Genomic DNA, 20,680 nt, shown 5'->3' on the forward strand with positions numbered 1-20,680 from the left:
TATTACTATTATTTCGATAGCTTCACAATAAGATGGCCGTCAGCAAACAGAAACCCAACACTGCTTTGTCTCAGATAGACAAAAGTAATTACATGCTACATGCAAATACTTATAGGCAGGAGTTCCCTTCAGGCAACGCAATGAAAGGTTTATGATCCGTTCTTGTTTACTTAGGAGCTACACTTCTGAAATGCATTCTGCAGGAATGATCACAAACATAAACATTTAATAAAATTTATGAAATTTAAGAAAATCACACACAAAGAAACACACCGACTGCAGACAGCTGTGTACACACCCAGGTACAGGTAATGAGGGTTTCTGAGTTTTGGGCTGATCTTATCAGGTGTGTGTCAGGCCATTCATTCAACACCAGAGACTCAGCCCTCCCACTCATACTGTAGTCAAGTAGTAGGTGCATTTCGGTGCCAGTGCATTTAAGGATACGCCACTCTCTGGGGCTTTGGACTAACCTCTTCTGTGACAACCTATCATAATCTATAAGATGGAGAAAATACATATTAGCCTTCTCATGATGCTGGTAAGTACCAATCTGGGATGGGAGCTTTTCTCAACAAAAGGTTTTGCTGATGTATTAAAAAGTATACAATATACTTTGTTCCAAGAGTCTTTTAATTCAGAGACCATCAACAGGACTTTCAGATTATTTCACATCAAGTACCTTACCTTACAGTGACATTTTACCAGGTACCATACTTTTTTAGTGAAGATAATTTCCGTTTTTGAATTCCTAACAATTCAGATAATGTGGAATATTTTTTACTGCTTTCTTATGTGTGTTTAAATTTGTACAGGTATATGGGCAAATTTTCTGTTTAGTAACGTTTGGCTCTACTGTGCAATTAATGCCATTTAGACACAAGAGCTCAAACTAACATTTAACAATGACAATGGCAGTCACTGGAGCAGCCAGTGTTGTTACTGTTACTGACACAAACTGACTCATCAGAGTTTTATTTCAAAAATATATTCAAAAACATACCCAGCTGCACTTACAAACTTAAGCTTAATCAGAATGTTTTGTGCGTGTTCACACTGTCTTTGGATTGACATTGGGTGAATAAAAGCAGTGGCATTAAATATGTATTTGTTTTTTTTTAAAACAATATATTTATTATTTTACATTAAACCAGACAATAGCAAAAGAAAAAAAAGAGAACAAATTATACACGATAATTACAAAAAAAAAATCACACACATACAGAAAGAAAACACACACAAAAAAGAAAAGAAAAAAAAAAAAAAAAAACAGAAACAAAACAAAATAAAAAGCTATGCAATATCCTCCAGCATTATATAGAGAGCCACATCAGTTTGAGGTACTTCCATTGCCATCATCTCTATTCATGTCCAACACATCAACATCCCTTAAGTAATTAGTGAAAGGTCCCCAAACTTTATCATACATTTCAATTTTCTTCTTCAAAATATAGGTTATCCTTTCTATAGCGCAACAACTGCTCATTTCTCTAAGACACTGACCCACCCGTGGTCTTTGATTTTTCTTCCATGATAAAGCAATTGAGCGTTTTGCTTGGAGTAGACACATATCTATAAGAGCTATTTTACTTTTGGGTATGACTAGGGTGTTAGGATATAAGCCCAAAATAAAGAGTTTTGGATATAAAGGCAGCTTTACATCTAGCATTTTATGAATGATTTTCAAAATCTCATTCCAAAATGCTGCAATTTCTGGGCAATCCCACATACAGTGGAAAAGTGTGCCTTTAGATTGCTCACATTTAATGCAAATATCCGAGATATTGTCATTGAACCTGTGTAATTTAACTGGTGTTATATAAATGCGCATCAGCCAATTATATTGCAACAATCTTAACCTGGTATTCGCGATTTGACTATGTGCTTCAGCACATATCACACCCCAGTCATCCACTGAAATATCCTCCTGTAAATCCTCTTTCCATGCTCTCAGTCGATCATTAGAGGATTCGGATGAGCTTGAAACCAACATATCATACATCACTGAAATGCGACCTTTGCAATGACAATTCTCAGATAACAACTTCTCCATTATAGAAAGAGATGGAGTGGTTAATAATTGATTACGTGTTGATGTTAATATAAAGCTTCTTATCTGTAAGTATTTGAAAAAGTCTCTGTTTGGAAGGCCAAATTTATTATATATTTGTTCAAATGACATCATATTACCATCATGATACATATCCCCTACCTTAGTTAAACCTCTAGAAGCCCAATATTGGAAACCTTGATCTGCTATACCTGGTTTAAATTGGTCATTTCCCCATATTGGGCTAAAATATGTATTTGTTTAAGAATATCATGTGTAATATCTGTCAATAGTTCTCCAAAGAGGAGGTTTGGTGGATAAAACAATGACAAGATAATGTTGTTTTATCTCTTCAAAGTCATCAGAATGAACTCTGCAGTTGATTACTATTTCATTTAGTAATAAAATGTTTTTTTTTTTTTTTTTTGAAAATGTAAGTCAGACAAAATGAATTCATAGTCATGTCCAGATTTCATGTATTTATTATTGATTTACTTTTTTTGTGTGTGTGTGTGTGTGTGTGTGTGTGTGTGTGTGGGGGGGGGGGTAACACTTTACAATAACAGTACAACAATTAACGTTACTTAACGTTAGTTAATGTTAGTTAATGCTGTAATGGTTAATTAACTGTTAGTTAATGATTATTATGGCATTTACTAATGTTAATAATATCTACAATAACCCTTAAATAACATATAAATTAATACCTTAGCATGAACAGCATTAGTTAATGGTTAGTTAACTGTTACTTAATGTTTATTACCTGTTACTTAATGTTTATAACGGCATTAACTAATGTTAATTGTTGTACTCTTATTGTAAAGTGTTACCTTTTTTTAAATTTTTTTTTTAATTTACCCCCCCCCCCCCACCCCCCCCTTAATTTGATTTACTTTGATTTTTTTTTTTCCCTCACAAATTCATCTCTCTCTGCCTCTAGTGTCTTGCAATCCACAAATCATCTTCAGATATTTTAAGGCGGCAGAAAAGGAATTGGATCATAGACTCCTTTTCTATTGAGGAAGAAAGTACAGGACCTTTCCCATATGAGCTGGGCACAGTGAGTACATCGTCTGGCTGCTTGGATGTGAACAAAACATAAAGCAAGATGCGGGCATACAGGGATACAAAAATCACCACTGTGTTTTACTCTCTGACAGATTGAGATTGAGAAAAAATTCACAGTTCTCAGACTTCATGGTCAAGGTGTGGATAAGGATCCAATCGGCCTATTACAAATCAATCAAGGAGGAACAGTCACTGTCCATAAAAAAGTGGACTATGAGCAGTACAGAAAACTTAAGGTTAGATGTAAATCATTAAAATGCTATCATTCTGTTCTCATGTGTATCAAAATATCGATCTGCATGTGTGTGTGTGTGTTTGTGTGTGTGAGTGTGTATGTTTGTATGGCAGGTGAGTTTTCCTCTCAGTTTTACTCTTCTCACATCTGTAGAGTATTTATTTTTGATAATCTCATTACAGCTGACATTTGAGGCTTATGATGAGCAAAACGAAAGGGTAGACACGCGACTTGGCATGGAAGTAAAGATTCTGGACATCAATGACCACACTCCCACTTTTGATAAACAAGAATACAAGGTCAGCAAAAAAGAATCAGATTCACAAGGTAACTTTTGTTTTTCACTTTTGCCCTACAACATAGAGTACACAGAAGAAGTAATCTTTTCTTTCATGTTGTTGCAAAAACTCACAATGCCCTGTGAATGAATAACTCTGCTTCTTCCGATGCTGACAGACACATACGTGGTTACTCTTTTGGCAACTGATCAAGACTCTCGTAACACCCCTAATGGCACATTTGATATGAAATTAATCTCTGTCACTCCTCAATCCTCTGACCTGGAGTTCTCCTTAATACAAAATGGGGAAACTGGAACCATTGATTTTAACGGGTGCCTGGATTATCAGGTGAGAGAGGGCAAGACCTTCCTACACATTGGTGGGGTCAAGATCTTAGCATTGCTATTCTTTCAATGGATAAAGAAAAATTATTTGCCCCAAAAATAATATTGTTTGATTAACTGGTTGGATATGAGTTTTTTGTTTGTTTGTTTGTTAAGAGCCTGTGTGCTTTCTCCTTATGTAGAAAGCAGAGAAATACACTATCCTAGTGGAGGTCAAAGATCGTGGAGAAAAAATAAAGCGTTCCAGCACAGGCACTGTCATAATCAATATAGAGGATGAGAACAACTACCTTCCTGTCTTCACAGGACAAAGTGTGAGTAACTAGCTCTTTTCTTTTTTCTAGTATAGATGTAAAATCATGTAACACAAGGATGCATTTTACCTACAGCTGTATGATCTCTTTTACCATTAAATCTCCATTTCCATTTACCTCAGGGTCCAGGAAAGGTGAAGGAATATGAGAAAAACGTGCTGGTTTTGAGACTTCACGTTACAGACAAGGACACAAAAGGTACAGCAGCCTGGAAAGTTAAATATACAATCCATGGAGACACAAACAACAACTTCAGGATTACTACTGATCCTGAGACGAACGATGGACTCTTGTATGTGGAAAAGGTATTTTGTTTTTGATGAAAGATCATACTTGCCATCTTCTCATTGTCAAAAATAATGACAATAATGATAATTATAATACAACATCAGCTTAAAGGGTGTTAAAAGTAAAGTGGACCACCACAAGCTTCATCAGTGCCTTATGTCCTGGAACTGGAGCCTTGTCTCAAGCACAGCTCCAGGATCATGGACTGTGATTTGGTAACTGTGAGCGTGAGCGTGCACAGAACGAGAGCATGGTGCATGTGGACAGGACATGATTGGCACTGAGGTAGCGGTGCTTCCCTGAGGTCACTGGTTGCTTGATTCACACAAAACGAAATTTAACAAATGAGACTACAGCTCCAGAAACAGTGCACTTAGATTGCAAACAGTGCAATTAGAAGCTTCAGTGATTTTCTTTTTTCCCCAAAAGAGTGTTATTGGCCCCACTGACTGGATAAATTGCATCAGCAATGTCAACAAATCATTTTATCTATAAATAAGGATGTTGATAAAGACAAATAAATAAATAAATAAATAAAAACATTTGTCTCTACACTTACATTCAACCCTCATTGCTTTTACAGGAACTGGACTACGAGGTGGATGCTCTGAAGAACCTAACCATCAGCGTTCAGAATGAAGCTCCTTATTCCTCATGCAAAGTTCGCAATCGTCTGAGCTCTGGCAAATGGGATGTGGTCACTGTGAAGGGTGAGCTTGGAAAAGGGCAGGTACCGCCTCCCTCCACCATCCAAGTGACAGTGAATGTCGAGGATGTCAACGACCCTCCCATCTTCACAACTGCTTTCAAACAGGTGAAAGTGAAGGAGAATGTTCCTGTGGGATATTATCTGGAGACTTTCACAGCCATAGACCTGGACGGCACTCATGCAAACCAGTTTGAGTAAGTCATGAGACACTAGCTTGATGTCACAAAACAACAATTTCATCAGCAAAAAGTGTCTTGATTTAAACTTAGGATGTCAATGGATACTACAATGAATGGAAGTTTGTGACAGATCCTAAATATGTGCTCTAGATACTCAAAAGGAGATGATCCAGGTGACTGGGTCACAGTGGACTCCAAGACTGGAAAAATAACCACATCAAAGATCTTAGACCGAGAGTCTCCCTTTGTGAAGGACAACATCTATAACGTCACAATATATGCTGTTGACAGTGGTAAGGCTCAGAGAATCTGTTTACACATACAGCAGATTATGGGTGCTTTCAGACCTGTCCCGTTAGGAGCAGTTGTTCCGAAACAGGGAGCGTTTCCCCCTAAAGATCGGTTCGTTTGGACATATGTGAACACAGCAATCGCGCTCGGATGCGGGACAAAACAAGCGGGCCGAGATCGCCTAGAAGAGGTGGTCTCGGCTCGATTCCATTCGAACCCTGGAGCGGTTCGTTTGCAGTGAGAACATAATCGACACAGCAACCGACACAACTCACTCATAACTGTGGTTCAACCAGCGTCAGAGCCCATCTTCGTCGGCGATTCCTTGTCGCGGCCCGTCTTCTTCTCAGTAGATGCAGTATGATATTATTTTCCCTGCGCACTCTTGATTCCCGGTAGAACGGGATGTTTTCCTCCGTTACAGAACACCGGTACATTCAGTAGCGGTTTTAGGCATGGGCGAAGCGGGCATTTTTTTATGTCATGTGGGGGGTGGCACAAGCGCAAAAAAAAAAAAAAAAGAAAAAAAAAATCATCAGCGCCGCTCACCTGTCAGATCCGGCAGACCTGACCAGGTGGGCGCGGTACCGGCCCGCCTGATGCCGACCAGTGCCATGGCCGGTGGCTTTTTATTCAAACAAGATTTTGTCCATATAAAAAGTAGGTAGGAGTAGTAACACGAAAGGGCGCAAGGCAGTAATTTTGCCTAGGGCGGCAACATGGGCAGAACCGCCACTGGGTACATTAACCACAGAAACACAGAGAAACAAACTCTAGCCACACACGCTGAAGATGCTCCATGGTTTTTGTTTTTTCCGGGTAAGAACGGAAGAGGAAACTTCTTCTTTCGGGGTAATTTCTGACCAATGAGAGAACAGTTGGTTCGCGCATGGCATTTGTTTACAGCTTTGAACCGCTACAGACGGTTGCCCTGTGAACACAAACGCTCCAAACGAAAAACGAAACAACTGTATCGATTTAGCCCCTGAATCGGAACAAAGCAAACGGGCCACAGGTCTGAAAGCACCCTATGACTGAATAAGCAAGAGCAAGCACATTTTTTAGAAGACATTAAAATGCAATCAACGATAAGATGAAAATGTAGGGGATGTTTTTACAATTGCCAGGTACGCCTCCATTGACGGGCACCGGAACACTCGAAATCTATCTGAAGGATGAAAATGACAATACTCCAGTCCTGGCTGTACACACCGTGGACATGTGCATCTCTGACGGACCCTCACAGGCAAACATCACAGCCTTTGACATCGACGGAGACCCCTACAGTGGACCTTTCCGTTTCGTACTCCAAGGAGATGTCAAGGACAAGTGGAGCGTGGTCCCCGACATCGGTGAGCATTAATTCTGAAAAATCCTTTGCGGTTCAAAAGTAGCTGGGATCACCGTAAGCAAAATGTAAAGCACTACCCCTGCTACTGAATCACGCTTTCAGTGACCTCTCCATCATAATTTACAAATCACAATAAAAAAAAAAATAACCTGCCATTCCACTAATTCATTCCTCATGTGCAGGTTATACAGTTAACCTGGTGAAAGAAGACATAGTTTATGCCGGGCACCATGAGCTGCAGCTGGAAGTGTTTGACCTGCAGGAGCAGTCTTCAGTCCACAATCTGTCAGTCACTGTGTGTGACTGCTTTAACCCCATGATGCCCAACTGCCGCATTCGCAGACCCACTGGTTCCTCAATGGGAGGAATGGCGATTGGGATGGTTTTAGTGGCCCTACTGCTGTTTCTAGGTAGGAGGCACGTCCATATCAAATTTCTTTTAATCCAGAGTAATGTGACCATATTGTGAGATGAAACACTGTCTTCACACTATATTTTGATATTTTAGTAGTGAACTATTTAAAGCCTGTTAAATGCCTCATAGTGTTCAACGTGTGGTGAATGATGCTCTTTACATCACAGGTATTCTACTTTTGGGTTTTCTGGTGTCATGTAAGGATAACCATGAATTCATCCCGATTGATGATCCAGGAAACAATCTGATGAAATGCAACACTGAGAACCCAGGAACTGACTGCAAGGTTAGTACATTTATTGTAAGGCTATGGGTAAATAAAATTAAATGATTTCTTTCCATTTCAACCCTCTGCCTGCACAAAAACACTGTTTTGGCCATCAAAAATACACCTTCTGAAAAATGCTCCTCTAAAGAATCATTCTTGGTTAACTCCCATTTTATTTTGTTATGTGGATGGTGAAAACAAAACAAATACAATAATGCTGGTGTCACCAGCACAACTTTGCTCACAGCAGGGATGATGACCTCACACAGGTGTTATTTTGATGATGCAGGCATTTTCAAAAACTTGCATTCATGGTTAATCTTTGAAAGAAAAAAAATTGTTATTTTTTTATTTTCATAAACCATTGTATTCTGAATATTAATTGTAATACAACATTGGTTTGCTGCTGCTTCTTCTTCTTCTTCTTCTTCTTCATAAAAAAAGAATAATATTATCTGAAACTGCATGCAGGTGGTTCTAAACTCCATCATTCAAGAAGACGTTAAACAAGGGCAAACGGCCCCTGCTGATGTTTCAACAGCAAAACCTAGGCCAGTGAGTAAAATGTCCTCCATACAACTAATAACAAGCTCATAAATTCACATCATCAAACAGAAATGAGTTGCAATCACCAGTGTACAAATGTATGTTATAGAGTAATTTAAAAGTTATGAAATGAAATGTGACCATTTGCTCTGATGTTTTGTTTTTCAGTCACTAACAAGGTCAGAAAGCATGGGAATATCACCAACCTACTCCTATTCCATGCACCAATGGCACAGACAGTCCCAGCGAGGAAACACCATCCACAGGGTACTGCAATAAAACACACACTGTCTGTCTCTACCATCTGTGGGATCTTTCTCCACATCTCAGTGCACAGTTTTTACAAGTTTCTTGTCTTATGGCGCGTTCCTTTGGGTTAAAAAAAAAAAAAAAACGAAGTCGGAACAAAAATGTGTTGAGCCCAACTTCCGATATAAATGTGTTCCATTGTATTTGGTCGGAAGTAGTGGAAACAAACATGGACGCCCCCACGAAGCTAATGTTTCTTTGGCTAGTTTATGAACAAAAAAAGACTATTCTGCAAGCCTTTGTGAGTCACCAGCGCGCCATCAAAGACAATAAAGAAACACAATAAAGAAACTGATGCAGAATGACTTTTGTTTTGTCTAGAGCGCCAACATAGGTAGAGCCTGATTCATGTCATACATTTAACAAAAATGGCTGCAACATGCCTAAAGTATACATTGATGTTATATAACATTAAAAGTTAAGGAAATGTGAACATGGGCTGTAATGTTTTGTTCTTCAGTCGTTAACTAGGTCAGAAAGTATGGGAGCCCATTCCATGTACAAGGGGAACAACAGAGGGGGTGGATGGTATCAGCGAGGGAACTCCATGTTCAGGGTACGCCTACTGCAATAAAAAACAAACCAACTGGCCAACACTGTAAAGTAACCAGCATTAATAAACTGTAAATGCATGGTTAATTGTTAGTTTTCACATAACAAGTAATGAATTTATAATTAATAATGTTTACTTATTACATAGTAAATTTTATATGCTATAGTATTTGTTAATGATTATGAAATCATTTGTAAACCTTTAAGAAATCATTTGCAAAACATCTGCAAAAGTTAAAAGAAAATAGATGGAGCACGTATTTGTAACACTTGTAAACGTCTAGAAACATTATTTAGATAATATTAAGGACTTTTATAAAGCCATCCAAACCCAACTCTTGACCAGTCACCATCTAGCTAAATAATGTTTACAACCCAGTTATTAACCATGAATGAAGTGTAAAATATCTGGTCTAGTTCCTAAAAGCGTCACAAATCCTTTGGTAATCATTAACAAATACTTTATATAATGTTTAAAATGTGATAATGTGCACACCAATAAGCTGTTAATAAATACTTTACTATGTTTACTATGTTTTAAGTAAACATTATTATCATTTCATTGTCTGTTAACTGTAAATAATAACTGAAGTTTAATGAACTATCACTTTACCATTTGTTAACGGTTTTATTATACAATGTTAATGTGTCTAATATGATACTTAACAGTGACGTTTTGCAGATCTTGAAGTTCCAGTGTATATCAGATGTTGTGACATATATAATTAACAGTGTTTTCCTAACTTTTCAGCCACTAATTCAGTCAGCAGGAGCAAGACAGACCTATACAGACTATCACATGAACCAAGAGCAGAGCCGTGGAGCTGGATGGTATGAGCTAGGAAACTCCAAGGTACTATCATCCAAACAATTATATTTTCTCTACAAATCTCTTTTCATGTCAAACACTGCACTTATGACTTTTTTCTGACGCTCGGTTTGTGAACTGTTTTAAGTTGTAATGATGAAATTACCATGTTATTTCAAACAGTTCAGCTTTTACTCGGTATGTGACCAAAAAAGTCTCTGTTTCTGATCCCTTAGAGTTTGATGACAAATACAAAATATTCTGCATGGGGAAAGAACGGTTACTCTGGCCTGCTCAGTGTACTAGACCAGGTAGCTACAACAATTTGATCAATTCTACCTATCTGATGTTTGTATTTCTTTTCTAACATTGCCTCTCCTTTTTTATTATTTCCTCGTCTGCTCAGAGAATTTACACTCTTGAGGAAAAGGAAAAGAACTAGGTGATTATGCCCCTCACTTGTATGCTGATGAAGGTGACGAAACCAACACGGAGCTCGAGGCTATCTCCATCTCAGATATCTCCTTTAACACAGACAGTCTCCTCAACTTGGGCCCCAAGTTCAAACCACTGGCCTCGGTCTGCAGGCCTCCTGCCACAACCACCAGAGCAGGTCTTTTGAAATACAAGGACTGAGGACAGGGATAGCAGGGTTTGACAGGAACGTCATCCCAGTGTCCCAGGACAATCAAAAATACATTCCAGATGAAGAGAAATCCTCCCCAGGATGGTCTCGTCACATATGATACAGGTTTAGCTGATTTCACATTCATCACTGGTCGCTGGTCGCTCAGGTGTGAGGTGAGGACAAATGAAAATCTTCATTCTTCATACTCCGGCTTTCCTGCTGTCAACTCCAACTCTCACCGCTGGAGTCCACAGATATTCAGCCCCTGAAGGTAAAAGCCTGAACTTCACGCACATTGTATGAAATATAAAACAAATCTTTATGTCCATCATTTATAACCGCAACCTCACTGCTAGCCTTAGTGACCAGAAACTAACCACTTTTCTGCAGCGTGTCCTTCAACTAGAGCAAACATTTTTGGATTGACAAACTCCTTCAAAGGCCGTGTTTGAAACTGAGAAACTAACACAGTCAAACAAGCAATGGCGATAACGGCTACATGTCCTCTGCTGCACACACGGTTAATGCTCATATGCATTTGTGGGGTTAACTCGGGAAAAATTGGTGCTTTTTTCTTAATTTAGAGTCTCGTCTTATTGTAACTTTTTCTTGAATTGAAATATACAGCTGAAATGTCAATGTTGTCAGTGTTACAGTCAGATATACAGTAACTTGCATTTCGCTGGTCTTGACAGCACTGTGAGTTTCTGGTTTCAGAGAAAACAACAACTTTATAAGACGTTGTCCTCCTTGTACTTAAATTCCAATTATTCATCTCATCCTTTGATTGGTGTTTTATGGTGACGGCTTAACTTATGACTTAGTCTAGCAACAACTATTACTAAAAATGATGAGGAAAAGGACAATATTTACAGTTTGGGATATTGCCCACTTTTACTTTGTGATGGTTAAAAAAAGGATTTTGAGACAATCCCCAGACAATGCTGGAAGGTGAAGTCTTGACCCCCGTTATTTAGATTATGTGAAATAATACCTTTTCATTCCATTATCAATCCTACACTGATTATAGCACAACTTATTTTCAATAATGTGATGTATTTGGTAACAATGGCTAAAAGATATTGTTGACAGTAAAGACATGAATCTCTCTTGACTTGTCTCTGTTGAGCATGCTTGAATGCGATTGATTTGTCACAAGGAATGTTTAAATGTAAAATTAAATTCTCATTATAGGGGAAGAATGTATATTTTATATTGTATAAACTGTTCCAAACAGTTCCAATTCCAAAATATTAAGATCTGTCACTATTAAAGCCAGTAAAAATATTGGAAAATGTAGAACACATAGATCCACAGACCAAATAGTTCCAGGTCCTCTTCCTCAGATGAAAAATTACTCAGCAGCCAACGATTAAAATACTGTGCAGGAGCCTTTTGGTGTGCGGATCTATCTGCTCTACATTTGTTAGTTACTTTCTGGATCCAGCACCCATTCAACAAAAAAAATAAAATAAAAATAAAAAAATCAGCCAACTATAGACAAGTTTAATTTTGACAAGCAGTTGAATAATATGTACATAATAGTTCTGAAGCTGTTTTTTTTTTCTTATGGTGAAAGTGTATTGCATAACATCTGATAAAAATTGAATTGTTTGTGAAAAAATCCATTTTCTGGGATATTCATGCACTGTATGTACTGTACATTGCAATAGGTGTGTTTTAATAAAATTGTGTAGTTTTAAGTTTCAAGACATTTAGTTTTTGTTGTGCTTAGTTTGAACTATACATCATTATATTATCCATTTTGATATTAATTCAGCTTGTTTTAGAGACAGATAAGGACCTTAGGTAACCCCTAGGTAACCCCTCATCCGTATTATAATAAATGTGCCAGTTACTGTTTCTAAAGAGTTTTTAGCTGTTCTGAGGCCTTAACCAAGCCAAATAAGTGTACAAGAAACTGTCAGTGGTTTCGACTAGCTTTGTTTTTTATGTGGTCTCTCTCTGTCTCTCTCTCTGTCTCTCTCTCTCTCCGTCTCTCCTGCTGGCATATTATAAATGTGTTTTGATATTTGATGTGAAACTGTTTTGTTGCTATGGAAAGAAAAGACGCTGGCAGTCAGGGTGGCACATTTCAAGGAAACCACATTAGCAAAAAAAAAAATCATGCAACGCTGGGCACGGCTGTTCCATGGAAGTCTGACGCTCTCCGGTGACACTGGCATAATACCAGGGAAATGTTTGCAGATCATTATAAATCTTGCTAAGCCGGTTTCTGTGTGTGTGTGTGGGTGAGTGTGTGTGTATGTGTGTGCGTCTGTCTACCCGAGTCTGTCCTTGCATGCAACAAGAAAAACATGGAGGCACACTGTGTGTTTACTGTGCAGAGTAACCCATGCCATAATTTCCTAAGCCATTATGGTAGTAAGCCACACTGAAGCACTACTTGACATCTGATGGCTCTCAGCTACTCTCCACGCTACTTCTGAGGACGAGACCGCTTAATGCATTTGAAGTCAGATGCTTTAGAAAATGCACATTGGCGAAAGCAGACACCAGACAGACTGTTTACTTGCTTGAACTGAAATTTTGGGAATGACAGTGCACAGCATACAATACTAAAGCAACTTTAATAAGCACAAGTCAGCGAGATTTAGTCAGCTTCAGTCGGTCATGGCCTGCCAGCATTTTCTCAGAAACAGATATCAACAAGAAATACATACACACCCAACCATGGGAGTTGACAAATCCACACAAGTCCACACAAGCGCCTGTTGGGCAATAACTCCAGGTGATATTAACAACCTTAGCATTAGCTGGAAATGCTAACAGTCTCTGTGTTACTGCCCACTTCTTTTTTTTTTTTTTTTTTTTTTTTAACCAAAAAAGGAGTTTGAAAGACTGTTGTGTTTCCAAATATTGTACTGTATATAATCACAAAAAAAATCTTGATATTTTGATGCTGGTAATGCTGCAAACATACAGGCCATTTTATAAGCAAGTGAATGATATGTCAGCACAAATCAGATTTTGAAACTGTTGAACTTAATGCATTTTATTTTAGTTTTAGAGTTTTTTGTTTGCTGTTTTTTTTTTTTTTTTTTTTTTTTTTTTTTGGTATATTTACACTGCATTTGCATCTTTGTTTAAAGGAAAGCGTAATTGTGTGAGCTCTTTATAGAGATTCCCCCGCCGCTGTTTCAATGAATGAATGCACTGTTTTAAGTTGTTTACTCTGAGCTGAATCAAGCCTCAGGGGGCCACTGGCACAGATGGCAGACAGGGCGCTGGGTGTGAGCTACTGTTCCACCAGGAAGCCACTCCAAGCACAGTGTCAGATGATCTCAACCACACCTGGTATCGCTGTGGAACTGAGAAAGTCATAAGTAGTACAAGTGGAAGTGTCCTGTGTGCCCTAGGTAGTTATAAAGTGTCGCTCCCTTGTTTCTGGAAAAATGCTATCTGGTGTTAGATAGATAGATTTATTTCTGGATTCGGATGATAAAACAACAATCCAAAGGATGACATGCTAAAGTACAAAACTTATTTCCAGCATGGTCCTTGGTGTTACACACAAGAAACAAATAAACAAGAATCAGACAAACTCAGACAAAAGACATACTGAGTGTTGGTGGCCTCAGTTTCCAAAAAGATGCTCCTCCTGCCAAACCCCATCCTCAGCACCACATCCAGAAAATGATCAAGCACTCGCCTGGTCCTGTGAAACATGCACATATATAAATATAAAACTGACTGAAATCTGCAACGGGGGTGTCGAGAGAAAGAAAGAAAGAAAGAAAGAAAAAGAGCCTAATTATTCCATCACCAATTAGGCTATCATATCACTTTGAGAGCAAACAGCATGATACTGTCGGGTCAAATGAAGACAAATGGGTCATGTTAGTTTAAGCAATTATATAATGAGGATATTGTTGTGATGACAGTTTGGATACCCACACTGTCTATGATGTCAAGTGTTATTAAGTGGTAGGCCCATAAGTTGTTGTTACTCAAGTTGCTAACTGAAAGGATTAGGACAATGTCCCAGGAGGAGGTCTGAGATTTATTTTGACCACATAAATGTAGTGTGTAGTTCATGACGTTTGTCTGCTCTTGCCCCTCCAGAGGTTGTTTCAGACACACGTAGTCAATTTTCTGGTCCATCTCTCTTGCGTGCTGAGCTGTGGAGAAAGGGAACCAACTTCAAAATATAAACTGGAGCACAAACATAAAGAGTTCTGTTTTTTTTTTTTTTTTTTTCCCAACGTGAAGCTACATTCAAAACAATTTCCTCAAGCTCAAATGACATCCAGTTAAAGTAGCTCAATAAACAGGAAGAAAATGTGACCCTGCAGCTTCCATAACAACGCAGGGCTGGCATCCAGTTTCCACTTCAAGTAGCCATTCACTCCCTAGTGTTTCTACACATTAGTACAACATATCAATTAGCCCAAGAATGAACCTTTTCTTTCTACCTCTCAACTCCTCCAGCCACTCCGGTGCTCTTCATTTTGTCCCATTTGATTACTGCCTCCTTTGACCACAATGGATTTCACAGCTCAGGGCCCACCAGCCTTACATTTTCAACTAATATAGTTTCTGTCCATCATTAAGTTTAGATTTATCTGATTAGATAAGGTAATACCATTCCTTTTTTGAAAAAGAATTACCTCTATCCTTGTAGTCACTTATCTCAGCACAGAAGTTTAGCCAAATTCATAACAAAAGATGAACTGTCTTTTTTGAAGCCAGGTTCAGGTTTTTATCAGATTGAAACTCAGACCTATTTGTTTGCATAGCATTTTTCTCCAAAAACAAATGTCTACTATAAACAGTGTATGAGCCCTGAAACACGTGGCCAAAGGACTGTGCTTTCACTTTCAGCAAATCAGATTCGCACCGGCAGCAATGCCCTGTGAACATTCACTGTTGGCTCAACACAAAAGCAATAGTTTCAGTCACTCCTACAACTCATTCCGCATGTTTTGTTTCCCTTCCTTGGGCTAAATAGGTAACTGAACAAAAGTGAAAGACTATGGCAAAAGGTAAAACGCCTGTGAACAACAGTGATGTTGTGGCCTTCACTCTACAGAACTTAAATGACTTTCAGTTCTCCCTGACTGAACTGACTACTTTGTTTTTGCTTGGTTTGAAAAGGTGCTCTGTCTTTGATGTATGATGCACGCCCTCTGGTGGTTCATTTTGGTATTACGTCTACTCTCATTTACTAGGCAATGATAAAGTGACAGCTTTATCATTACTCAACTTTTTTTAAGTGTAGCAATTTAAAGTCTGGCATATGTGATAGTCTGACAAGATGCATTGAAAGGTTGACAATTTAATAATTTTCTGTTACAATTACAAAAGTCTTAAACAACCAGTGAATATTGTAGTTCAAATGATTTCTGGTCAATCTACAGCCCTCAAATAGCCCTCAATATGCAGTGCTTTAACTGTCCCTAGTAAATTTTTCATGCACAAATATAAAATATCCTTCCATCATCTTAACTTTATAGTTTAAATGGTGTATCTACCCTTGTCCTCAGTAACTTGTGTTTTAATTTATGCACAAACATCTTTCAGAACATACTAGTGAGAGAACCACATATAGCAATGCGTTTTGCTGGTGGCTTCTTCAGGCTGAAGAAGCCTGAAGAAGCCATTGCTCTGAACTTAAATAAAAGATCCTCATGACACAGTCCAGTGTGCGGTATGCTTCCACTATATGTGCTTCTCTCTACTAGTTTGTTCCTTCGCCACACTACCGTCACCTCAACTGTCGCTGTGCACGGGCATTTTCCTACTTCTTGATCTTTCAGAACATGTAATGAGCACTATGTGGCAAAACACCATGAACAAAAAATAAAAGGCAAACAACTTCCAAAATAATTTATTAACCACAATTTAGACATATTTCATATGTTACAGTCAAAATAGACCAAACTAAACATTTTTTTTAAATAAATCATGAAGAAACTAATAAGGAAACTGTTTTATCACCTAGTGGTTTTAGCTTCCTCCCCAACCCCACCTTGCAGGTAACCATCGTACAGCTCTCTGAGGTGGAGGATGAGCTCCTCTGTGTTTTGTCCTGTGAGAGCCGACACAGGGATCACCCTCTGGGTCACTTGGCCCCTTAGAGTCTCTAGCTTCTCCTGAGCCTCGGGCAGGTCCATTTTGTTGGCGATGATGGCGTGAGGCCGGCGGGACAGACCGGGCTCATACTGATCGAGTTCATAGCGCAGGTGCTGGAGCTGAGTCCATGGCTCTGGACTAGACAGGTCTAGAACAAAGAGCAGGAACCGACAGCGCTCTATGTGTCGCAGGAAAGAGATGCCCAGGCCGCGGTTTAGGTGGGCCCCACGGATGATCCCTGGGATGTCAGCCACTGGACAGAGCGAAAAGACAGAATATTTATAAAACAGAGTAAGAAAATTGATGTTCTGATGTGTTGTGCAGTGCTTGTACAAAAACAGAAATATTCATCACAACACAACTTATCCAGTGCATAAGCTGACTAATTCTTTACAAAAAAAAAAAAAAAAAAAATCAATGTGCCATATCACAATCATCTTGAAATCAAATACCTGCTACTTGCTCATGATCCCTGTACTGGACAATGCCTACATGTGGGTTGAGCGTTGTAAAAGGGTAAGCAGCTACAGCAGGCTTGGCATTGGAGATAGCTCTCAACAGTGATGACTTCCCTGCATTTGGAAACCCAACCTGCAATGGTTAAAAAAAAAAAAAAAAAAAAAAAGTAGGAATTCATTATTTTTACAGTTTATCTGCATATGTGTCAACATTGTCAACATTTGCAGTGCTGACTGAAAGCAATAGGCCAAACTTCTAAAATAGGTAACTAAGCACCAAATCTGTATCTCTGAAGCCTGACCTTTAATGGTGAAAAGTAGGGTGCCTGGTCTTTGGTGGCAGCTGATGTCACCACTTGTACTCTGTGGGTGATGACAACACCTGCCACCAAAGGCCAGGCACCCTACTTTTCACCATTAAAGGTCAGGCTTCAGAGATACAGATTTGGTGCATAGTTACTCTTTTACAACATCAGCTTGAGGAACTTTTTTCTGACCAGTCCAGCGTGGGCCATGGTGCGCAGCTCGAGCTGAAGGGCCCTCTCCTGGCCCTGCATTCCTGGAGTAGCTGTCATCGGGGCTCGGTTCTCGTTGGACAGAAAGAATCGGTTCCCCTTTCCTCCAGCTCCTCCAAACACAGCTACGTACTCCTGGCCATGAGTAGAAAGGTCCACTATTGTCTTGCCATGCTCCTTCACAATGGTCCCTAATGGTACCTTTGTAGAGGAAAAAATATTAGTGTGTCAGATTAAGCACCACGGTTTACATGGTGTAATATGCACCACAACTGTTTGTAGGTTACATTCCATCACTACAGGCCAATCAATCAATCAATTACAGAAAAAAGACCCATGTATAAATCCGTACTGTCAGTGTATAAATCGGCGCACAGTTCATAAATTTAAATTCCAAATCCACGCCAGGGGATCTGCAAACGTAATTCGAAGGCTCTTGGATTAAAAACCATATGCACAGATTTCTAAACAGAGAGAACAGATTTACACGTGGATCTTCATTTCTCAGCTGACCACAGGGGGGCTCCGTACATCACTTAGCAAATGTGATAACTCACAAAAATGTAGGTTGGGCTGGCGTTCCGACCGTAACAGTTCTTGCTGCCGCCGGACTGTCCATCCTCTGCCTTATAAACCGGAGCTACTTGCGCCAAAGACTTCACAAACCTGTCAACTAAAAACATACAAAATAAGGTATAACGTCTTGTGTCTTATGGATCTATATGTCATATCACATGAGTGTATGTTGTTTGTTAATGACAGTGAGTGTCTTATGCCCAACACTTAAGTCATTACAATTGTGTTACAGACTGGCATTTATGGGATCTTTTGTTGGTAAGTGCTGCTTCTTTTTCTTTTGTTTTTTTTTTTTTAAATTATTGATATGACACATAAGGTTTGTGTATGCTTACTTCCAGGGATATGCTGCCTGGAGAACGTCACTTTTCAAGCCCTTCGGGGTTTTTGGGCAATTCTCCCTCACATTTCCCTGTTCATTTTATTTTGCAACTTTTATAAAGTTTCTTATATGTGTGAATAAACAAACCAAACCAAGCATATTGTAGTTTGATGCAGAATGGAACCTATTTAGACTCTGTTAGTGACTATGCCAGCATAAAACTTTTTAATTGTGTTATTTTTTAAGTCTATTAAAGAAAACCAGGGATGCACCAATCAGTTCTTGAGGCCAATATGTATAGATATCTGTTATCCACCTATAACAGCCCACAGCAATATGTATTTTTGTGCGAGATGTAATGTAGGTACAAAACAGGTTAAACTTTGCTGACAGGCCTGTCTTAAGATAAGTGTTCTTTTGCAAACAAACATCAAGCTGTTTTTTTTCACTCTGCCAATTTCACAGTTGTATTAAATGACAATACTCCTAAAAAAATCATGTAGGTGCCAATTTCACAATCGACCAAATATAGACAGTAAAAATAATATTGGATCGATGCTGATATTGCTTAATAAAGCTGGCATCGATCAGTATGATAGTAAAATATAGCCTATTAAACCATTCCCAAAGGAAACATCAACATGGCATTGTTGTCCTCACTAGAGTCCACTTACTTTCCAGCATGCATGTCATTTCAAAATAATGTGTGAGTGGTAATGTGTCAAAACAGGATGGGGAAGATGATGACAAACAGATCAGTGTCAGCCTCAGGACTTATTCTTGGGACCAGTGGGACACAATCCTCACCTTTAATGATGATGTTTCCTCCATCACCTCCGTTCCCTCCGTCCGGTCCGCCCCACTCCTTCCGGGGCTCGCTGTGGAAGGTGCAGGCTCCTTTACCGCCGGAGCCGGCCACCAGCTTCACATTGCGGTGGTCGACAAAATAGCGAGTCTGTGCGCCACAAGCAAAACACAGTGTTAGACAGACAGCTGCACTCACACCAAAGCAACACACTGGGATGTGAAAAACAAATGGTATAATGCACACAGCTCTCTCCCTCTCTCTCTCTCTCTCTCTCTCTCTCTCTCTCTCTCTCTCTCACACACACACACACACACACACACACACACACACACACACACACACACACACACACACACACACACATACCAGTTTCTTCTCAGACAGCTCTTTCTTCCTCTGTTGTCCTCGGACTTTGGCGCACAGGGTCCAGGTGGTGCAGACATTTCTGATACCTCCGGCAGCTGTCCGCCTCCAAGCCCCGGACACCGGAGACACACAGCGGCTTAACAAACTCCAGTCGTTTTTTCGGCACATTTCTCCTAGCATGTATCCTAACACTAAGTCTGGATAAAGCCGCTGAAGGGCTCTGAGTCTACACAACGTTGTCAACATCGTGACATTCGGCACAACATTAATATTCTTCTAAGAGTAACTCGGCTTGGCAGTGTGACCTCCACCGCCTGTCTCGACACAAACACACACAGCAAGCCATGGTTATAAGTCGAGAAAGGCGTCGGTTACTTTTTCATATTACTCAACAATTTTAAAACATCGTCTTGCCAAGTTACAGGTCGGACAAAACTGTTCAAAAGCACACATTACCCACGTTAGCTTGCACGCTACTGCTAATTTTCTATCGCTGCTGTATGATCCATGTGTAATGACAAGTACGGAAGCTGGAAAGGGTCTGGAAGGACGTCGTTGAAACGCGGTTTGTAGTTGTCCCATTAGGTAAGCCTCAGGTTTCCTAGGTGCTCAACTGTAATAGTTGTGTTGTAAAAGTGTCTTTATTCACAAAATGTTATCAGTGCTAACCTGGTTTGGTTAAGAATCAGAGCATATCTTGCACACATGCAGTACTTCATTGTGTTGTTAAACATTTAAAGGGTAGAAAGTAGTGTTTTTAAGGCCATAAGCTGATTTTTGTGGGGTATTTCCTCAACAGTAAGCACTCGCCTAGCATATGCAATTACTGTTACTGGAAAGTTTTGGGAACCCAATCAATACTCCTGCAACCCAGATCCGGATGATTATGATAGTGATGTGTGA

The 20,680-nt window shown here is 39.4% G+C and overlaps 2 protein-coding genes across 3 annotated transcripts; one reads left to right on the forward strand and one right to left on the reverse strand.

Annotated features, from left to right (window-relative positions):
- Positions 1 to 447: 447 nt before the first annotated feature.
- On the forward strand, positions 448 to 10,520 carry cdh26.2 (cadherin 26, tandem duplicate 2). Of its 2 annotated transcripts, XM_030056716.1 has the most exons (18): positions 448 to 541; positions 2,991 to 3,110; positions 3,211 to 3,354; positions 3,536 to 3,680; positions 3,810 to 3,982; positions 4,161 to 4,292; positions 4,415 to 4,597; positions 5,164 to 5,483; positions 5,619 to 5,761; positions 6,887 to 7,111; positions 7,293 to 7,520; positions 7,693 to 7,811; positions 8,265 to 8,348; positions 8,508 to 8,606; positions 9,109 to 9,204; positions 9,952 to 10,053; positions 10,245 to 10,319; positions 10,415 to 10,520. In XM_030056716.1, exons 1-18 carry the CDS (start codon positions 506 to 508, stop codon positions 10,448 to 10,450), a joined length of 2,460 nt encoding a protein of 819 aa, XP_029912576.1. In that variant the 5' UTR covers positions 448 to 505; the 3' UTR covers positions 10,451 to 10,520. The 2 variants fall into 2 exon arrangements, with proteins under 2 accessions (XP_029912576.1, XP_029912577.1); XM_030056717.1 differs by lacking the exon at positions 9,109 to 9,204.
- A 5,951-nt stretch (positions 10,521 to 16,471) lies between these two features.
- Positions 16,472 to 20,306, reverse strand: mtg2 (mitochondrial ribosome-associated GTPase 2). Its single transcript, XM_030056729.1, has 6 exons — positions 19,778 to 20,306; positions 19,411 to 19,558; positions 18,263 to 18,378; positions 17,688 to 17,906; positions 17,185 to 17,323; positions 16,472 to 16,985 (listed from the first exon to the last, which is right to left on the reverse strand). The coding sequence occupies exons 1-6, from the start codon at positions 20,021 to 20,023 to the stop codon at positions 16,594 to 16,596; spliced, it is 1,260 nt and encodes a 419-aa protein (XP_029912589.1). The 5' UTR covers positions 20,024 to 20,306; the 3' UTR covers positions 16,472 to 16,593.
- Between the last annotated feature and the right edge of the window lie 374 nt (positions 20,307 to 20,680).

The sequence above is a fragment of the Myripristis murdjan genome, chromosome 7 (genome assembly GCF_902150065.1).
Source record: "Myripristis murdjan chromosome 7, fMyrMur1.1, whole genome shotgun sequence".
Classification (NCBI taxonomy): domain Eukaryota; kingdom Metazoa; phylum Chordata; class Actinopteri; order Holocentriformes; family Holocentridae; genus Myripristis; species Myripristis murdjan.

Bases quoted from the DNA above. Each gene is read 5' to 3' on its own strand.
- cdh26.2 (XM_030056716.1), top strand. From the start codon at position 506: ATGGAGAAAATACATATTAGCCTTCTCATGATGCTG. The intron at 8,349-8,507 runs GTGAGTAAAATG...TTTGTTTTTCAG, and splicing joins CAACAGCAAAACCTAGGCCA to TCACTAACAAGGTCAGAAAG. The intron at 10,320-10,414 runs GTAGCTACAACA...TCGTCTGCTCAG, and splicing joins TGCTCAGTGTACTAGACCAG to AGAATTTACACTCTTGAGGA.
- mtg2 (XM_030056729.1), bottom strand. From the start codon at position 20,023: ATGTTGACAACGTTGTGTAGACTCAGAGCCCTTCAGCGGCTTTATCCA. The intron at 18,379-19,410 runs GTGAGGATTGTG...GTATGTTTTTAG, and splicing joins AGGAAACATCATCATTAAAG to TTGACAGGTTTGTGAAGTCT. The intron at 17,907-18,262 runs GTGAGTTATCAC...TCCTCTACAAAG, and splicing joins CCAGCCCAACCTACATTTTT to GTACCATTAGGGACCATTGT.